Source organism: Camelus bactrianus, chromosome 6 (genome assembly GCF_048773025.1).
Source record: "Camelus bactrianus isolate YW-2024 breed Bactrian camel chromosome 6, ASM4877302v1, whole genome shotgun sequence".
NCBI lineage: Eukaryota > Metazoa > Chordata > Mammalia > Artiodactyla > Camelidae > Camelus > Camelus bactrianus.
In genome coordinates, this window is record NC_133544.1 from 24,973,835 (window position 1) to 24,992,460 (window position 18,626).

The 18,626-nt window shown below is 52.1% G+C and overlaps 2 protein-coding genes across 8 annotated transcripts in view; one reads left to right on the top strand and one right to left on the bottom strand.

Moving 5' to 3' along the window:
* LTBP2 (latent transforming growth factor beta binding protein 2) overlaps positions 1 to 12,442 on the top strand; it is a 100,119-nt gene extending 87,677 nt beyond the window's left edge. For 2 of the 4 annotated variants that reach the window (XM_074365239.1, XM_074365240.1), the window contains 17 exons: positions 386 to 505; positions 1,581 to 1,703; positions 1,908 to 2,033; positions 2,470 to 2,595; positions 3,354 to 3,476; positions 3,582 to 3,707; positions 4,108 to 4,230; positions 5,306 to 5,431; positions 5,997 to 6,140; positions 7,051 to 7,242; positions 7,360 to 7,443; positions 8,118 to 8,246; positions 8,582 to 8,719; positions 8,802 to 8,969; positions 9,265 to 9,633; positions 10,533 to 10,682; positions 11,133 to 12,442. In XM_074365239.1, the coding sequence (XP_074221340.1) occupies positions 386 to 505; positions 1,581 to 1,703; positions 1,908 to 2,033; positions 2,470 to 2,595; positions 3,354 to 3,476; positions 3,582 to 3,707; positions 4,108 to 4,230; positions 5,306 to 5,431; positions 5,997 to 6,140; positions 7,051 to 7,242; positions 7,360 to 7,443; positions 8,118 to 8,246; positions 8,582 to 8,719; positions 8,802 to 8,969; positions 9,265 to 9,633; positions 10,533 to 10,682; positions 11,133 to 11,278 (2,513 nt within the window). In that variant the 3' untranslated portion in view covers positions 11,279 to 12,442. Of the gene's footprint in view, positions 1 to 385; positions 506 to 1,580; positions 1,704 to 1,907; positions 2,034 to 2,469; positions 2,596 to 3,353; positions 3,477 to 3,581; positions 3,708 to 4,107; positions 4,231 to 4,902; positions 5,035 to 5,305; positions 5,432 to 5,996; positions 6,141 to 7,050; positions 7,243 to 7,359; positions 7,444 to 8,117; positions 8,247 to 8,581; positions 8,720 to 8,801; positions 8,970 to 9,264; positions 9,634 to 10,532; positions 10,683 to 11,132 lie in introns of all 4 variants that reach the window. The other 2 variants (XM_074365241.1, XM_074365238.1) reach the window with 2 other exon arrangements.
* A 4,374-nt stretch (positions 12,443 to 16,816) lies between these two features.
* ISCA2 (iron-sulfur cluster assembly 2) lies at positions 16,817 to 18,497 on the bottom strand. 4 transcript variants are annotated; one of them, XM_074365244.1, is made up of 4 exons: positions 18,343 to 18,497; positions 18,041 to 18,143; positions 17,788 to 17,903; positions 16,817 to 17,361 (listed from the first exon to the last, which is right to left on the bottom strand). In XM_074365244.1, exons 1-4 carry the CDS (start codon positions 18,411 to 18,413, stop codon positions 17,187 to 17,189), a joined length of 465 nt encoding a protein of 154 aa, XP_074221345.1. In that variant the 5' UTR covers positions 18,414 to 18,497; the 3' UTR covers positions 16,817 to 17,186. The 4 variants fall into 4 exon arrangements, with proteins under 4 accessions (XP_074221345.1, XP_074221343.1, XP_074221344.1 ...); XM_074365242.1 differs by having other exon boundaries at positions 17,773 to 17,903; XM_074365243.1 differs by having other exon boundaries at positions 17,773 to 17,903; positions 18,041 to 18,140; positions 18,343 to 18,495.
* Positions 18,498 to 18,626: the final 129 nt, after the last annotated feature.

Consider the following 18,626-nt stretch of genomic DNA (forward strand, 5'->3'; position numbering starts at 1 on the left):
GGGCCCGCTGTGCCAAGCACATCCAATCCAGTCCTCATCACCACTTATAAAGGAACAAGAGAGATACAAAGGCCCTGCGCAAGGCTCAGGAAGTTGAGCCTCTCACCACCCCCACCCCCACCCCCAGCTAGTGGAAAGCACAGCCTCCTGCACCAGGGAGTCACCCTTTCTAAATTTCTTCCATCTCTCTTATGTCCAGGACAGTGGGTGGGAGGTGGAGTTGGGAACACAGGACAACGCTCAATTTTTCCTAGTTTCCACCCTTTCAGAAATTGACATCCCTCCTTCTCCCCGACTGAGGGCAGGGTCAAGGGCTTGCTTCTTCACAGCCTACCCATGGCTGTGGTTCCCAGAGATGACCGAGGGAGGGGCTGTTGTTTTGCAGATATCAACGAATGCCATCACCCTGGCACCTGCCCTGATGGGAGATGCGTCAACTCCCCCGGCTCTTACACTTGCCTGGCCTGTGAGGAGGGCTACAGGGGCCAGAGCGGGAGCTGTGTAGGTGAGGGCTGCTTGCCAAGGCACTGAGAGGGCTGCTTGGCCTTGGGACCCCCGGTTGAGCCCACACACAGGGAGGGGAAGGAGTGGGCAGAGGGAAGGGGCTTGGAGGCCATTGTCCTCCATGACCCGGCTGGGTTCCCAGATGACGTTGGGTATGAGATGGGTGTGCTTCAGTTACTAGTGCTCTGCCCTCTGAATCAGCTAGGGTGGGGGCCCCTTTCGCTCCTTGCCCATATCCATCAGGAGCTATAGTCCAAGGTCCCAGAAGCTTCTGTGGCTGGATCCTGCTAAGCAGAGTGAGTGTCAAGCGTCTCTGAAGAGGCTGACGCTGGTGGTGTGCGCTGGCAGCCAGGCCCTGCTGAGCCGCCCGGGGAGGAGGGGTCTGCTCTTCTGCAGCTCAAGGGCAATGTCTGAGCAGCAACGCCTAACCAAACAGTGGGTGCTCCTCTCCCTCCGGAGGGGGCTGCATGTCAGCTGTAGGAGGAATGCTCTTTCCCCTCAGCCCCCGCAGGAAGAAAGGCCCAGGGTTCAGAATGCCAGGAGGGATTGAGTTGTGAATAGATGCTTTGAGGCTCTGGAGAGGGCAGGCACTTCCCAGGCCCTTGAGACAGCCACTCATCTCCCCAGGCATAGCTCAGCCTCTCTCAACTCACCTCTTAAAGCTGGTTGTTGGGCTGGGAACATGGGAACATACCAGTTTAGTTGGCAGGTAGGAGACCAGACAGGTTCAGACCCACTGAACCTCTCAGGGGTTCACTCAGGGGTCTTGGACACTTCACTCTAGGTATCCTCAGATGGGCCAAACCAGGGCTGGGGGACCTGGCCCCCTTAGCTAGGATGTATGCAGGTTGCTCCATGTCACTCTATAGATCTAAAGGGAGCTCAGAGGGGAAGGGCACCCTGCCTTGCCCAGGTGGGTGGGGACAGGAGCAAGAGACCTCATGTGCGTCTCAGGGTGCCTGTGGCCCCTTTGACTGCTGATTCCCTAGCCTCGTAAGTGAGATGCTCTCATCCTGATGATGAAGGTTGTATGAAGGAGAGGAGGCCAGCCACTATCTTGGAATTCTCTCCCGCAGATGTGAATGAGTGTCTGGCTCCTGGGGTCTGTGCCCACGGAACATGCACCAACCTGGAGGGCTCCTTTAGATGCTCTTGTGAGAAGGGCTATGAGGTCACCTCAGACGAGAAGGGCTGCCAAGGTACAGAGATCTGAAGCACCCTTTGTCCTCAGCAAATCAGCCTGCCACTCCTTCCCTCGGGGCTGGCATCCCTAGGCGTGCTGACCCGACAAGTTGCTGCCATGACCTGTCCCTTCTCCTACCCGGCCTCTCCCTGTCCATCCCTGGCTAGCCTGGCATGTCTGTCCTGCAGAGCTCCACACAGAGTTCAATGCCCTGTTTCAGATGTCGACGAGTGTGCCAGCCGGACCTCGTGCCCCACGGGCCTCTGCCTCAACACCGAAGGCTCCTTCACCTGCTCAGCCTGTGAGAGCGGGTACTGGGTAAATGAGGACGGCACCGCCTGTGAAGGTAACCCTGGGGAGAGGGTGGTAGAGGGGGACCGAGAATACTGGCCTTCTATCCTCCCAGACAACATGCCATCTGTCCCTCAGCTTGGGGCTGAAGCTGAGGGTCTCCAGGCTAGGCTGGAGGACACTATGAATGGACTTGGCCCCAAGGAGAGCCTCTATTGTCATGATCAACAAGGACAGGAGGACAGGAGGGAAAGGGAGTCTCAGGGACAAGAGGAAAGCTGGTGGCAGAGCTGCCCCAGGAGCATGCTGGGGAGAGGGTCCTGGGGTTGCTCTATAAAAGGCCCAAGGTGAGGGCCTGCCCTTCCCCAGGGGCCTGCAGAGGGCCTGACAAGCTCAGAGAGGGAGGCCAGAGGTGGTGGGGTGGTTTCTGCCTCACCAGGTGGAGGGAGGCCTCCCAGACCCCCAGGTGACTGGCTGGCTGTCTGCCCCAGACCTAGATGAGTGCGCCTTTCCGGGAGTCTGCCCCTCGGGAGTCTGCACCAACACCGCTGGCTCCTTCTCCTGCAGGGACTGTGAGGAGGGCTACCAGCCCAGCGCCCTGGGCCACACTTGTGAAGGTGAGAGGCCCCATGGGGGAGAAGAGCACAGACAGGATGCAGGAGACTAACCCATCACCCTTAGAGCAGGGAATTAACCTCGGATGGTGGGCTAGCTGGGGACACCTATTCCCACCCCTCCCCCAACAGGAGTCAGAAAGACTGCAGATCTGGGGGCTGATGAGCCACTGGGTCACGAGCTTCAGCATGCATCAGAAGCACTGGGGGAGTCTGTTCAACACACAGATTCCTGGGCCTTGGCCCAGATCTTCTAAATCAGCCTCTGTTGAGGGGGCCTTGGGATCTGTTATCTAACAAGCTCCTCAAGGGTTCCTTGTAAGGGTGGGTGCCGGGACCATATTCTGAAAAACTTCAGCCTGTACCAGGCCATCTGTAGGCCAACTGGAAGAAGTTTCTTTCAACTTTCATTGGCTTATTTCTCATTTTCCTTCCCATGGCTTCTTAGTAAAATCTCAGCCATGATGAGGGCAGTGGGGTCTGGCCACCCCATGCCAGGGTTGCTGGGAGAGGCCAAGTGTCCCCAGGGTGGACACTGGATGGGTAGCCAGAGAATCCTGGCCAGAGGCAGGGGAGCCTGCTGGGCTGGGACAGAAGTGGAGGGAGCTGCAATCAGCCTGCCCTCAAGAGCTCCATCGCCAGCTTCCCGCAGCTGTGCTGCTTTGTAAAGGGACAGTGCCCCTATGGGTCCAGTTTCCTGTTGGCCCCTGTCCTTGGGAGGCGCTGCCATCAGCTGCCTTGCTCCCTGTGTGACCCTGCAGATGTGGATGAGTGTGAAGACCTCCAGAGCAGCTGCCTGGGAGGCGAGTGCAAGAACACAGCTGGCTCCTACCAGTGCCTCTGTCCCCAGGGCTTCCAGCTGGCCAATGGCAGCGTGTGTGAGGGTGAGTGGCTCTGGTCTCCACCCCCACCACCCCAAAATGGTGTCGGAGTGCTTGCAAAGCTGGGAACATCCCTGGGAGACAGCACTGCCCTTCTTCTCCCTGCAGACATAAACGAGTGCGCGGGAGAGGAGTACTGCGCGCCACGCGGCGAGTGTCTCAACAGCCACGGGTCCTTTTTCTGTCTCTGCGCCCCGGGCTTTGCCAGCGCGGAAGGGGGCACCAGCTGCCAGGGTGAGAAGCCAGCAGCAGGGGGCGCTAGAGGCTAGGTCTAGAGTCCTGAAATAAAATGCTCAGGCCCCACCCTGGATGGGAAGATGGAGGCTGAGCGATGAGATGGGAGCCAAGTGTCAGGGAGGGACTCGGAGTCTTCCACCAGGGCCTCCCCATGATGTCTATAGCAGGTGCCCCCAGAACTCTTTAGTGTCACCCTGATCCCCATGACCCCGATTCCTGGGCTCCACCCCCCAGCCTGGCCTCTGGCTTCCAACTTTGGACTCTCCCTTGGATCTTCCATCCTTTCCCACTCCAATCCACTCCCTGGCCCTCCTTTGGGCCCCTCAGGGCCTAGAGGAAGCTGTCCAGGGCCCTGGGGACCCATGCCTGGGTCTGCTGACAGACGTCTCTATTCTAGATGTGGACGAGTGTGAAGTCACTGACCGGTGCCTCGGGGGGCAGTGTGTCAACACTGAGGGCTCCTTCAATTGTCTGTGTGAGACTGGCTTCCAGCCCTCCCCAGAGAGCGGGGCGTGTGTAGGTAAGAGCTCCAGGGAGAGCGGACAGGGCTCTGCCCACATCCGCCACCTCCACCCTGCCTGGTCCTCAGCTCCCTGGGACCAGGAATGGCAGCTTCCGGGAAGCAGAGCACTTTCCACAGATTAATCATCCAATGAATAATGCATTTATTGAGCCTCTGTTGACTCAGGGACTGTCCAAGGAAGACAAAATGAAGACAATGAGGTCCATGTGCTAGCAGAGCACACAATCTAGTTTATAAAGCCAAATTGATGCAACAGACGTTTATTAAACGCCAGCTGGGTTCAATGTCAGACAGTTATGGACAATCTTGATATTGAGCAAGAGAGGCAGATATGAAGACAAATCTTCGTAATACACTTTGGTGAAGGTTTTATATAAAGAGAAGTAGAAAGTGCTCTGCTGCAGGGAGGGGTGTGGGGGAAGGGAGTGTCACAGAAGGCTGAGAGCTCAGTGCTTTCCCAAACAGCAGAGAACTCTCCTCCCAGACGCTCAGCCCTGCCGGGTCAGGGGAGGTGATCCTGAGCTTGCTGTTTTGGGGCTGAGATGAGCACAGCAATTTGGAACAGATCAAGGACCCCAGAGGCTGTGGGGCATGACCTTGTAATGATGGAGAGGTGATGTTAGAGCAGTGACCTGGCCACTCTGTCCCCTCTCATGGCTCTGGGGACAGACATTGACGAGTGTGAGGACTTCAGAGACACGGTATGTGGGGCCTGGAGCTGTGAGAACAGCCCTGGCCCCTACCGCTGTGTCCTGGGCTGCCAGCCTGGCTTCCACGTGGCCCCGACTAGAGATTGCATTGGTGAGTAGGGCAGGGGAGTCCAGGGTGAGAGGGCTGAGGACACCTAGTTTTTGTGGATCCAGCTAAAAACTTTTCGCAGCTGTTCAGAATTTGTGTATTTTCCATTCAGCAGTGCTTACACAAAAATTGAAGAGGAATGTTAATGTTAGAGTTTTCCTGTCCTATGTTCAGAAGTTAGTTTTCACAGATCTTGGTGTTAACAGACCACATAAATAAGTATTCCCAGCAAATGGAGAGCACACCCTACACTCTTGCCCCAACTGTCCCACAGACATAGACGAGTGTGCCAACGACACCGTGTGTGGGAACCACGGCTTCTGTGACAACACCGACGGCTCCTTCCGCTGCCTCTGTGACCAGGGCTTCGAGACCTCGCCCTCCGGCTGGGACTGCATTGGTGAGAAGCCTGTGGGTTAGCCAGGCTTTGAGCCAGGGAAGGGAGGGTTCTTGGGCCCTTGATCCCATCTCCACAGATCTTGGCTGTTCTGGATAGAGTGGCCCTAGGGCCCTGCTCCTGAAATGTTCATGGTCACCAGCTCCATAACAGGTCCTCATAGAGTGGGCAAGGAAGGGAGATTTCAGCTCCACCCTGTAGCTGGCACCTTGGCCAGGTTGGTAAGGGAAGCAAGGCCATGTTCTACCAGCAAGGGGAGCAAGCACATAATGAGGGTACCACCCTTCTCCAGAGACCTCAAGTTCTCCAGAGGCACATCTGAGGAATGTGCAGAAGGAGGAACCCTTTCTCTTTGTCCATTTGGTGACCCCTTTCTGCCACCCTTCTTTCTCTCCCTTCCCATGTCCTCTGTTCACCTGTTCCTCCTTCCTGCTAACTCATACTCACTTCTGCTCTCCCCGCAAGGCCTAGCCTGTTTCTTTTGGGGGATGAGGTGAGGATCTGCCCACTGGTCTGGGGCCCTGGGCCGCCTCTTCTCCGCCCACAAGCCTGTCCTTCTGCCTGGCAGATGTGAACGAATGTGAGCTGATGCTGGCGGTGTGCGGGGCTGCGCTCTGCGAGAACGTGGAGGGCTCCTTCCTGTGCCTCTGTGCCAGCGACCTGGAGGAGTACGATGCCCAGGAGGGGCACTGCCGCCCGCGGGTGGCTGGAGGTGAGCATGACCCCTACTCCACCCCGTCGTTATGCACCACCGCTCATGGCACTGCCGCCTGCGGATGGCTTCCAGAGCGCCCCCACTGCTCCAGTTCTTGAGAGGGATCTCAGGCTGGGACTGGGGCAGTGTGGGCAGTGGTTCAGCTCAGGAATAGAGTGCAGAGGGGTGAGGAGTCTGAGAGTTTAGTCAAGACAAGAAGGGAGTCTGCTCCAGGCCAGGGAATTTCCAGAATGCTGCAGGGCTGTGACGACCCTACAGGAGGCTCTGGAAACCCCAAGCCCAACATAGGGGAGCCCCAAGGATCTCAGATTGAGCCTTGGAGGGACCTTCAGTCCAACCCCAGGCAGCTGTCCAGGTGAGGGAGGCCCTGAAGCTGAGCTAAGCTCAATTCCCCCTGCTCCATTCCACCCCCCAGAGCAGCTGGGTTCAGCCTCAGCCCAGGCTGAAATAGAACTCATCTGGCCTTCTCTGACTTGGGAGAAAGCAAGCAGGACCCAACATAAGGAAGGATGAGAGGGGCTGGGATACAGTGTGAAGCAGAGGAATGGGCAGAGGGTTGACATATGGTATACCAAGGACTGGGGGCGCCCCACTACAGTGGAGGAAGGCAGGATGGTACACTGGGAAGAGCAGGGTTTGGCACCAAAGGAACTAGGATCAATTCCCTGCTATGCCACTAGGTGACTGTGGCAAGTCATCTAGCTTCTCTAAGCCTCAACTGCCTCGTCTATAAAAGAGAGCTGATGATAATACCCACCTCATAAGGTTATTGAGCGTCTAGTGAGATAGATAAAGCATTTCATCCACTGTGACATGCTATATAAATGTTAACATTTCAAAATAAATTCAAAGCCTAGTGTGCCCCAGGAGGCCATGAACAAACAATGCTAGCATCTATCACATGTAGGTCAGAGTATCCCTGAGGCCTCGCCAGAGGACCACCCCCCGGGCCCCATCCGCATGGAATGCTACTCCGGGCAGACGGGCCAGCCACCCTGCTCCAGCCTTCTGGGCCGGAACACCACGCAGGCCGAGTGCTGCTGCACACAGGGCACTGGCTGGGGAGACGCCTGTGACCTGTGCCCAGCTGAGGACTCCGGTAAGGCTGCCAGGTGTCCCAGATCCTCTCAGGGTCAGCTCTGCAGGATGACACTAGAAGGGGAGGGAGGAAGCGGGCAGAGCCCTTCTCTCTCTCAGCTTGGATGCCTCCCTGCAGTCGAATTCAACGAGATCTGCCCTAGTGGGAAAGGCTACGTCCCTGTGGAAGGAGCCTGGATGTTTGGACAGACCACGTACACAGGTAACCTCCCTACAGACCTTCCTCCCCAAGCACCGCTCACCTGCGTGGGCCCAGGAGGCCCTGGGGAAGCTCTGCATGCAGCTCAGACCTCTCAGGTTGCTTCCAACCTTCCTGCCCCAGGGCTGCAGATCTTTAGCTGGGAGTTCTCACTGGAGCTCTCCTGGAGCATCCATTCAGCCCCACCACGGTTTCCCCGCTCCTCTGAGGCTGAATCTTCCAGGAACAAGCTATGATGCCTTGACTAACCTAGTCACAGGGCACAGGGACAGAGGCCAGAGGTGGCTGCTGATCTCCCTGGCCCCACTTACAAAGCCAGAAACTTTGGCGAGGGTGGCCAAGGTACGGGCTCATACCTGAAACTGGAAAAGGAAATAATAGAAACTGCTGTAGTTCCCTTTGAGTGCTTGCTACATGCCAAGCACTATTTGAAGCACCTTACATATATTAACCTTTTTACCCTTGTAACGACCATGAGAGGATAAGGAGTAGTATCCACATTTTTAGGCAGGAAACTGAGGCAAGGAGAACTTAAGTAACTTGCCTGAAGTCACCTGACTGGCAAGTGGCAAGGCCGGGATTCAACCCCAGCAAGTCTGCCTTTGGAGCCCCTCGTCCTAGGAACCACCTCAAACTGCTTCTCGCCTTCCCCTCACCTCAGCTCTGCCCTCCCACAGATGCCGACGAGTGTGTGATATTCGGGCCTGGTCTCTGCCGGAATGGCCGGTGCCTCAACACGGTGCCTGGCTACATCTGCCTGTGCAACCCCGGCTATCACTACAATGCCGCCCGCAGGAAGTGTGAGGGTGAGGACACCCCCATCCCCACCCTGGGGCCCACAGCTGAATGCTCACCCTCCCCTGCCAGCCAGCCCAGTTCCTGCTGGGGGTTCCCCTTCCTGGGGAAGAGGCCCACTGTGGCAGGCAGGTCTGAGGTGAGAGGAGCTCTGGGGCTGTCAGGGATTGTGTGCCAGGACCAGATGGAAAGGCAGGCCCCCAGACTGGGGCTGGGGTGGGGAGGGGGAAGTGGGGTGCTACCTCTTGATTATCAGTTACAAGAAAACCCCTTTCTCTGAAGGTGGTCCGCGGGAGGGCTGCATTAGCACAGCCCCCCACGTTCCTCCCGTCTTCCTGCCTCCTAGATCATGACGAATGCCAGGACATGGCCTGTGAGGATGGCGAGTGTGTGAACACAGAAGGCTCCTTCCACTGCTTCTGCAGCCCCCCACTTACCCTGGACCTCAGCCAGCAACGCTGTGTGAACAGCACCAGTGGCATGGGTCAGTGGGCCAGGGGGATGGGGCAGCGGGGGGAGTGGACCTGGGCTGGGGGCTCACATCCTTCCTTGCCCTGTGCCACCAGAGGACCTGCCTGACCACGACATCCACATGGACATCTGCTGGAAAAAAGTCACCAATTATGTGTGCAGCCATCCCCTGCATGGGCGCCGCACCACCTACACCGAGTGCTGCTGCCAGGACGGCGAAGCCTGGAGCCAGCAGTGTGCTCTGTGCCCCCCCAGGAGCTCTGGTGAGCACGGAGGGCAGAGGAGACATCGGCAGAGCTGCGCTGGGCCCCGGGGTGGGGAATGTCCTCACCCTGGAAGCGGGGATTTAGAAAGGAGTAGGGCAAGTCGTGGCTGTCTTCGTCCCTGTTGTGAGGACAAGGCGGGGCAGGCGGCGGGGTGGGGAGAGGAGCACTGCCAGGAACTCAAGAGGGCACCAGTCTCCACACGCTCCCTCTCTCCTCGGGGCGGGGGAATAGCACTGCAGGCTTTAGCTACCAGGAGCAGGGCCCAGCTTCCTCTCTCCCTCCTCCCTGACAGAGGTCTACGCTCAGCTGTGCAACGTGGCTCGGATTGAAGCTGAGCGAGAGGCTGGGGTCCACTTCCGGCCCGGCTATGAGTATGGCCCCGGGCCCGAGGACCTGCACTACAGCCTCTATGGCCCAGACGGGGCCCCCTTCTACAACTACCTGGGCCCCGAGGATGCCATCCCTGAGCCACCCTTCCCCAACACGGCCAGCCACCGAGGGGACCGCATACCCGTCCTTGAGCCTCCCCTGCCGCCCTCAGAACTCCAGCCCCGCTACGTTGCCAGCCACCCAGGTCTGTGTTGCTGCAAAAATGGGGAAGAGGTGGGCTCTGAAGCTGTTTCACTTCCATCTCCTTCACGTGCTAATCACTGTCAGCAAGGTGAGGACAGGGAAGGGAAAAGATCAAGCCCTCTCAACAGGTCACTCAAGGGCCACCTCCAAATGCCCGGCCCACACCCTAACAACTCCCCGTGACGGACTAGCACAGGGGACACACAGAGGTACAGGACAACATCCCAACCTCAGAAGCTGCCTGTGGGAGTTGAAAGAGGGGGATGCGGTTCTCCATCTCTCCCACACCACTTACGGTATGCAGAACCACCTGCTTCACAAGTTCAAACGTGTGCCCTGAAATGGGAATTAAGGATTTCTAATCACTTTAAAGGTCTACAGACCATGGTACCTGGTTTGTAAGTGGCAATGATTCCAGCACTCAGGACTCGGATTCTGAGGAAATCAGGTCTGGCATCTGTGCAATGGACGAAGCACTTACCACAGGCAAGGCACCACGTCAAACTGATCAAAACTGCGCTGAGATTAGGGACAGGGCCTTTTCCAGGGGAGGGGGTTTGCTTAGAGAAAGAAGGTTAGGCAGAACCCTTTGTAGAAGCCTTTCTTTGTGGTGAGGGTAATCCCCTTTTGCTACCAATCCTCTACACTCCAAAAAACTGTCAAAATTTTAACAGAACACCCTGACACCAACTACAACAAAATCAAAACTATACAGAGACACCCAAATGCTCAGAAGCCCTGGCGTTGTGAAAGCAGTGTGTCCCAGCCTTCCTGGGGCCCTCATTTAAAGTCCAGCACATCTCCCCATCTAAAGTGACACATACTTATGAAGAGTACTGCCTTCTGTTTCAGCATCTTTGTGAGAGTGTTATGACTCTCCCTGCCCTGACCCCAAGAGTTCATTAGTGGTAATCCTCTGAGCAGAGGGTGAGGGCCCCAGGGTGGGGTACAAGGCCTCAGCCTCCTTCTCTGACTCCCTCCTACCAGAGCACCAGGCCGGCTTTGAAGGGCTCCAGGCAGAGGAGTGTGGCATCCTGAACGGCTGTGAGAACGGCCGCTGTGTGCGCGTGCGGGAGGGCTACACCTGTGACTGCTTTGAGGGCTTCCAGCTGGACACGGCGCACATGGCCTGTGTGGGTAAGTTTAGAATCAGAGTGGCAATGCTGCAGGAGCAGGACGGCCCTGATGGCTCCACGTGGAAAAGTCAGACTGGCCCCACTGCTCACTTAGGGATGCATGACTTAGCCTAGCTGGGAAATCCACTGCTGCCCCCTAGTGGGCCTACCAGGTGCCAGGCCAAGTGGTGAGAGTTCCAAAGGCCTAATGCTGTGTTTAGAAAGCCCTTCCATGGAGGTTCCTAGACAGAAGAAAGGCAGGGACAAGACAGCATGGGCACAGTATGGCCTCACTATCACCAGCTTTGTGTCTGTGAGTAGCTTAGTTTGGGGCAGTGACTTCATCCTCTGGCTGCAATACCTAGGATTCTACTGCAGGGCAGGCGCCGGGGCTTAGCGACCAGAGGGGCAGAGGCAGCAGGCCAGAGGTGCCTGGGGACCCTACAGCTCTCTCCTTCTCCCTTCCTCTCAGATGTGAATGAGTGTGATGACCTGAACGGACCTGCTGCACTCTGTGTCCACGGTCACTGCGAGAACACGGAGGGCTCCTACCGCTGCCACTGCTCCCCAGGTTATGTGGCCGGGGCAGGCCCCCCACACTGCACTGCCAAGGAGTAGCAGCAAGGGGTCAGTGTGGGAAGTTACCTGGAAATGGGCCCGGCCACAGGCTTGAAGGAAGCTTTCCTCGCTGGGGAGACCTGTGAAGACATCGGGCAGGAGGCCCTGCAGCCCAGCTCCCAGCCAGCCTCGCCTGCTTCTCATCTCCCCCAGCTTAGGCTCTGGCTGTGAGCTCTGTCACCGCCTCCACACCGCCATGCCCTTGCTTGGCTCAAACACCACCAAATGCTTTAACGCTTCAGCCACAGGCCACGAGGCCCTGTCTGCCATCTGTCCTGGCCTTGCTGCGGGACACTTACCAATGGGTGGCCCTCAAGCAGCCCCTCAAGCTGTGCAACCATGCAAGGTCCTTCAGCCTCACACTGCACACACCCTTTTCCAGCCATAATCCACATATCATCCTGATGCTTCCACACCTGGGTCAGAGGCTCCATCTGCCCTGGGATGGTCCTTCAGAATCTATCGAGCAAAAAAGGATCAGGGGAAGTTTGGGGAGTGACTCCAATGCGTCCTCCCAAGAACCACCACTGCCACTCAGCCAGTCTGGTCTGGGCCAGATCTGGCCACATTTCCACCCTGTTGCCAGTGCTGTGGCCCCCCGGAGGGGCAGGAGATGCCCTCATCTCAGAGAAGAGTGATACTAACTTGCTGGGTGTATGAGACACAAATGAGAAAGCAGCAAGAGGACAATATAAAAGATCATGGGGAGTTGATAAGAAAGAGGGAGCCAGGGCTTTGTACAAGTCTAAAGAAAATATTCAGTAACTTTGGGTAAATAAACATTCAAAATCTACCCAGCGATAGCTCCTGGGCACCACAGCAAGGGCTGCCACAAGCCAGGGTGCCCATCTCTGAAGACCTGTATTAAATACACACTGCTTCTTACAGGAGACAAATCTCTCCTGGGCTCTCCTTTTGTGGACACCAGTTTGATGTGCTAAAAATAAAGCGGTCGATTTTCTAGCTTGTGAAACACAGTGCAGTCTTGTTTAGGGGGAGCCAGATTTCCTATGTTGTTTCTTCTCTCAACTCAGAAGCCTTTGCCCTCTCCCCCTTCATAAAATGGATGGCTGGCATCCCACTGAGTTTACAAGTAGAGACTCACTCCAGTCTTGGCTAGCTGGGACTTTAAAACCATGGTGGAATAAAGAAATGTACTCCTGGGCTCTTCTGTTTTTGTTTTTATTTCACATTAAGCCAAATTTCTTTACCATGTTGGCTGAGTCTAAATATTAGAGATGAGGCTGTGCTACCCCCTCACCAGCTCTGCCAACAGCCTATGATTGGGTTCCAATAGGAAAAGGTTCTTTACTCTTCTAAGACAAGGAAAGCTCTGACTTTGCATTTCTCTGATGAATGGCAATGTAAATGAACAAGGCTCCACATGCCTGAAGACAGAGATGAATGCTAGTTTCTTAATTTATCTGACCTGTCCTACCTGCTGCTCTAATTGTCAGCCATCCAATAATAACTTATTGAATGCTTGCTATGTGCCAGGCACTGTGTTGAGTGCTGAACACAAATTTCATTTGATCATCCAACAATCCTGCTTACTATTTTTATTCCCGATTTACCAATGAGGAAACTGGACTTACAAAGCTTAAATAATTTGCTCTAGGTCACTATACTAGTTGCAATGTTTTCAGCAGACAGAAGTATATAGTTCTTAAACATATGAAAATGTCCTGACCTTCAATCATAATAAAAAGAAATGCAAGTTAAAACTACACTGAGACACTTTTTTTAACTGATTGGCAAAGATTAAAAAATCTGTTAAAACTCCTATTTGGCAAGCATCTGGGGAAAGAGGCATTCACACACATTGCTGCCAACAGTATATAGTGGCACAACTCCTAAACAGAATAATATGGTAATGTCTTTCAAAATTATAAAAGCACTTACTCTTTAAATCAGTGATTCCACTTCTAGGAAGTTAAATTTAACCTTCAGACATATTCTCCCTAAATGTGAAAGACATATGTTAAGAGGTTATTTATCACAGCATTATTTGTAATAGCAAAAGATTAGAAACAATTGGCTATGAAGCCCTAAAAAGAAAAAAAAAAAAAAGTGGCTCTAAATGCCTAGAGAAGACACCCAAAATAGACTAAGGGAAAAAGAAAGGTTGTACAACAGTGTAACAGATGCTGCTATTGCTATTTGTCTAAAGGAAGGGGGAAAAGAATTGGGTATCTGCTAACCTCAAACTTGACACTCCACCTCACACCCTGTACTTCAGAGAAATCCTTACCATTCCTCAGTAGACCCTGCGGGCACTGTGCCCTCTTAAATGCTATTCCCACTGCCCCTCCTCCCACCCCTTGCCCTCCTGTGCGCCCTTCCAGAGAGATTTCACGCACATACACCCACTGCCTTGTGTTAGAAACACAAATATCATACTATGCATGCTGTTCTGCACTCTGCTTTTTTCACTTCATACTTGCACATAAAGGGCTGTCTCATTCTATTTTATAACTGTATACTACTCCACTGAATGGATAAATCATAATTTATTTAATCAGTCCCCCATTGATGGACATTTCCATTGTTTCCTATCTTTTGCTATTATCAGTAATGCTGTAATGAATATTCTTGTGTATATGTTATGTCACATTATATCTATGGGATTATACCTGTGGGGTAAATTCTCAGAAACAACGGTGGTTTGTGGGGAGGGAATGGGGCGGATGAGTACAGGATTGGGAGACTTTTCACTGTATCCCCTTTTGTGACTCTTTGAATTTTGTACCTTATGTATTACCTATTCAAAAAAATAAAATATTTTTAAATATAACTGCTGGACATAACACTACTTAAATGCTCCCTCTTTTTATGTATTTTACATTTAAAGCCAGATGATAATTATTTCAAAACTTCTTAAAGCAAACTTCCTTTAAGGAGCCCCATGGCATTTCTGTGGAGAAATGGCAAGCAGGGATTTTTAAAAAGCAATCATAAACATCAATGCTAGATACCTAGAAAAATAGAGGAGTTTCCTGCTTTTGAGACAAACATGTGAGCCATAATAATGCTGAGTGGACAGTGTTAGGCTCTGCCCACTGCCAGCTGCACAGAATCAGTTGAGGGCCAGAGTTCACGGGAGGGCGATGCCACAACGGTCACCACTACCCAATTCTCTATATAGGATGTTGCTGCCAAATGGCGACCCTCCGCTCACGAGCTTTATAACAAAAGACCAAAAGAATGGGGCTCAAGTCTCAGAAGGAAGTTAGAGAAAGAAGAGCACCTTGTTGGATACTCATTTTAGCAGTCTTTCCTAATCTCTCACTTTTGAACATGTTTTCTCCTAGTCCCTTGTAATTGGTCAACATTCCCACACAAAGAAGCTAAGGGTGGGTGGGACACTTAGAATTTACATACCACTTGGTCACTATCAATCACAAAACTAAAGAGTATGATTCCACAAGGAAAGATCCGGACGCTGACCAACAGGCCCCCTCTTTTGAGCAAACAACGTAATGACTCACAACATAAAGCAGAGGCAGGGCTCCCTTGCCTTCGGTCCTTGCACAATTATGTTTGGCTACAGCAAAGGTGGAGCATGCTGCCCCAAGAAGTCACTAGCTTGTAAAGTTACATAAAACCAATTCTGCAAAAGAAAAGGAGGGGGAAGGAGCCCTTAATAACCTCCCCTCAAAGTAATGGAGAGGCAAAAATATCTTCCAATTGATACTGGAAGAGTATAAAGTTTTCCTAAATGAATTGCACAGTGAGCAAAACTTGTGAAAATGTCTACTGGCTTGTATGGCCTGCAGGAAGAGGGTGTCTGGTCAGAAAGGCCTGCAGGAGCTCCTAAACCTATTTACCACACTTAATGTTTATTCCAAGCCAACTGCCCACTAGCCCTTGATGCTGTCATCTCCCCATGCCCTGTGGTCTTCAAATTTCTACACCACCTCCTCCAACAGAGAATTCTTGTCACCACTTCAGGTTTCCCCATGAAGTTTTCTAAGGGTGATGAAGTTAAGGTGATTTCTCCCAAGTCCACCCTTTCTAAACACAAAATTCCAATTCCTCCATTAACAGGATATACTTAGACATAAGCATTCAAAGGGACCCTGGTTCCTGCCTAGTTGACCACTGGAATTTAATGGTTTATTGGGCAACTAGAGCTGTTATACTTGTGTTAAAATCATCAAATCAATAAATAACCCACAAAAATATCCTGGAGGAACAGGTTTAACACTTAAAATGTAGCAAAATCAAGGACTCAATCTGAGCTGAAAACCTTATTAAGCCCAGGTACTGGCAGCAATTTTCAACAGCTTAGTAAAGTTACATACAGACACTTCCACTGTATGATGCCTTCTGCCTCCTTCCATGGACATATGCTAAGAAAATCTGCTCAGGTTTCTAAGTGCCCCTTCTTTCCTCTTTGTACACACTGCACACAAATGATAGCTTTGTTTTCTCTAAGCCCTAGGTTTTCCCATACTGAAAATGTAAATATGTAAGTTTCTATCTCAGATACTTTCTCTAAACTCTGTATTTCTATTTTTTTAATGGTAAATCCTTTTATTGAAAGACCTTAATTCCAATCCAGTGTAGAAATGTTTCAGTCCAGTCCAGAAATGCAAGATTTGCTGTTATGAAATTTAAGGCTCTCGAAGAATAGGTGGGTTTAACCAATAATTCTTCCAGAATCAACTTGGGTGTGGTTTCCCCAACATTAGTGATCATTAATCATCTGTCGTGGCGGTGGTGCTTTTATCTTCTTTTGGTTGTCTGTCCAATAGTTCTGGCTCCCCCAGCACTTCCACACACACATACTGTGACTATTTCTAGCTCTATGGCCTATTTAAGTGCCATACATAAACAAGTACTTTACAATTCATTAGAATTTGTGGCTTAAACATCTTTTCTTTCAGTGACTCTAAAGTAAGGTCACCAAGTTTAACAAATTAAAACACAGGATACCCAGTCAAGTTTGAATTTCAGATAAACAATAAATAATTTTTAGTATTCACTGAGACATACATATACTAAAAATTTTTGGCCGTTTATCTGAAATTCAAATTTAAATGGGCATTCTGCATTTTATCTGGTAGTCCAAATTGAAAAAAAAAATCTCCAAGTATCCATTATCTATACCAGGTACAAAGGCACCACTTCCTGCTATGCATGAGACCAGAGATATTTTATATCATAAGGTAAGAGAAGCAACAGTCATAAAAAGATTCAGTCTCTAATGATCACAGAATCTTGATATGTCTCTGTGAGTATGGAGGCTATTTTTCAAATGATTCAGGTATCAGTGGGGGTTAGGTCCAATTTTCTGGGTGATGGGCTATCAATTTTGTGAATCTAGCAGATTCACGAGTATGAGAGGAAAGAGTATCTGCTGTAACAAATGGGAAGCAGAGAATGGGCTGCATAGAAAATAAGGGTAAGGGTCAACTAGCACGTTCAGGAAGGGTGAGATGAAGAAGAAGAAGAGGACATTTCGTTTGCTTTCTCCTCCTCTCTGGCCTAGTAACCAACGTTCAAGCTACCCAATCTGTGACCCTGACCAACCACACAAGTAATTAAGGACTTTATTTAAAATGAAGCCCTACACATATGTACAAGCAGCTCTGAAGGCCAGAAAAGTAACTTCAAATTCTGGAACCTTGCAGGTTCTACAGATTATACTGGGTTTCAACCAGTTAGTAAGTCTTAGGTAACGGCATCTAGAGGCCTGGCCTTACAATTGTGGTTGGAGAAATTAACTCAAGAGTAAAAGCTTCATATTCTGAAAATAAATAGTGGCAAAATACAGGACTCCTGGATTGAGGGAAATAAAATTGAGAGAGGGACATGATTGGAAGGAAACCTCTAGAATTCTTCTAATCCCAGGTTCCTCAAATTGGTACAAATGGTAGCAATCTCTGGGTCACCTATCATCCCATCAAAGTTTGACAGAGAAGGATGACCCACAGGAGCAGCCTTGTTGAGCTTGAGGGTTGTTCAACACTTGAAATGAGCTTCGGATCAGTTCTTGGCTGAAGTCCACCTGGGCCCCTTTTACGAAGGCCAAGCTATCAGAGTCAACCACCACTCTTGCCCCACCCTGTTCAAATACCCTGAAAAGACAGGAGGAAGGCATTAATGAATATCATAAACCCCAAAAACATAACACCCTCTGAGCCCAAAGGTGTACATCCTCTGTTTTCTGCAATACAGAGGAAGATTCCCTGTCCCTAACAGGTGCTGATTTTCTTTGCGGCAGTGTCAAAGGAATGAATACTAGAAAATGTTTATAAAGATTTAGGCCTGGAATCTAGTCCAGCCTCTCCAGCAACTACCCTATGGATCTAGGCAAGCCAATTTTCCTATAACTTAGTTATTTCGAACCAAGACAACAAATCATTGTATCCCCACTGAGTGAGAAGGGTGGTGTTAAGCATCCTTAGCGAATCTATTAAATTTGGAATAAAAGTGCACCTTAAACTGGATACATTTTTATTCCTCCCGCACATTCTCTGAGGACCCACCCCTCTTCTCCTTGCCTGTCGTCAGGGTTGATAACTGTATCCAGTGAAAATTTGTATTGGAATCCGGAGCATCCACCTCCCTCCACCTCCAGCCTGAGGAATTCTGACCCTTCGGTGATTTCCAGAAGCCTCTGAAATGCAGAAAGGGGGCGGGGGCGGGGGGAGGTCAAGGATGCCAAGCAAGGGGAGAAAGAAGGCTGGGCCAAGGAAAGGCTCCCGCAACTCCTGGCCCTCACCCGCCACCCCCGCCCTGCGTCCGACCTCTTACCCGGACGCAGCTGTCGGTGAGGTGGATCTGCCCTTCGCCAGCTTCGGGGCTGGAGGACACTTCCCGAAGAGCCCGACGTCCGCGGGAGGCCGCGAGGAGCCTGCTGCGCAAGGGAGGAGGGTGAGCCTCGGAGCAGAAGGGCACCTGGTGACCTCCACCTGGACAGCCTCACGCCAAGCCTGACGTCCTCCACCTGGACAGCCTCACTCCAAACCTTCACCTCCCCCGAGAGCCTTAGTTTCCCCTTTGTCCTCAGGCGCAGAACCAAACACCCGTCCCAGGTGCCTTTCTAAGCTTGGTACCTGCCCCTTGGCCAGGGAGTGACCGCTCTCAGAGCCGCAGCGGTTAGGGACAAGCCCCAAGCGGCAGCCATTTTCCTCCACAAACCCCGCCCCTCGCATTGCTCCAATCCCCTTCTCTCCTGGGCCTCGGGAGGCGGGATCCTCGGAGACCCCGCCTCCTAGCGCACTATTGGGTGGTGCGGGAGGAAGAGGTTTGATTGGCTAGGAATGCAGACCCAGAGACGCACCCACAAAGGCCGGGCGGAGAGCTGGAAGGAGGAGAGGCGCTGGGCGGTGATGGATTC

Coding starts and splice junctions, on each gene's coding strand:
- ISCA2 (XM_074365242.1), bottom strand. CDS start 18,413: ATGGCTGCCGCTTGGGGCTTGTCCCTAACCGCTGCGGCTCTGAGAGCG. Junction 18,144..18,342: donor ACTCCCTGGCCAAGGGGCAG/GTACCAAGCTTA, acceptor TCCCTTGCGCAG/CAGGCTCCTCGCGGCCTCCC. Junction 17,904..18,040: donor TCACCGACAGCTGCGTCCGG/GTAAGAGGTCGG, acceptor TCTGCATTTCAG/AGGCTTCTGGAAATCACCGA.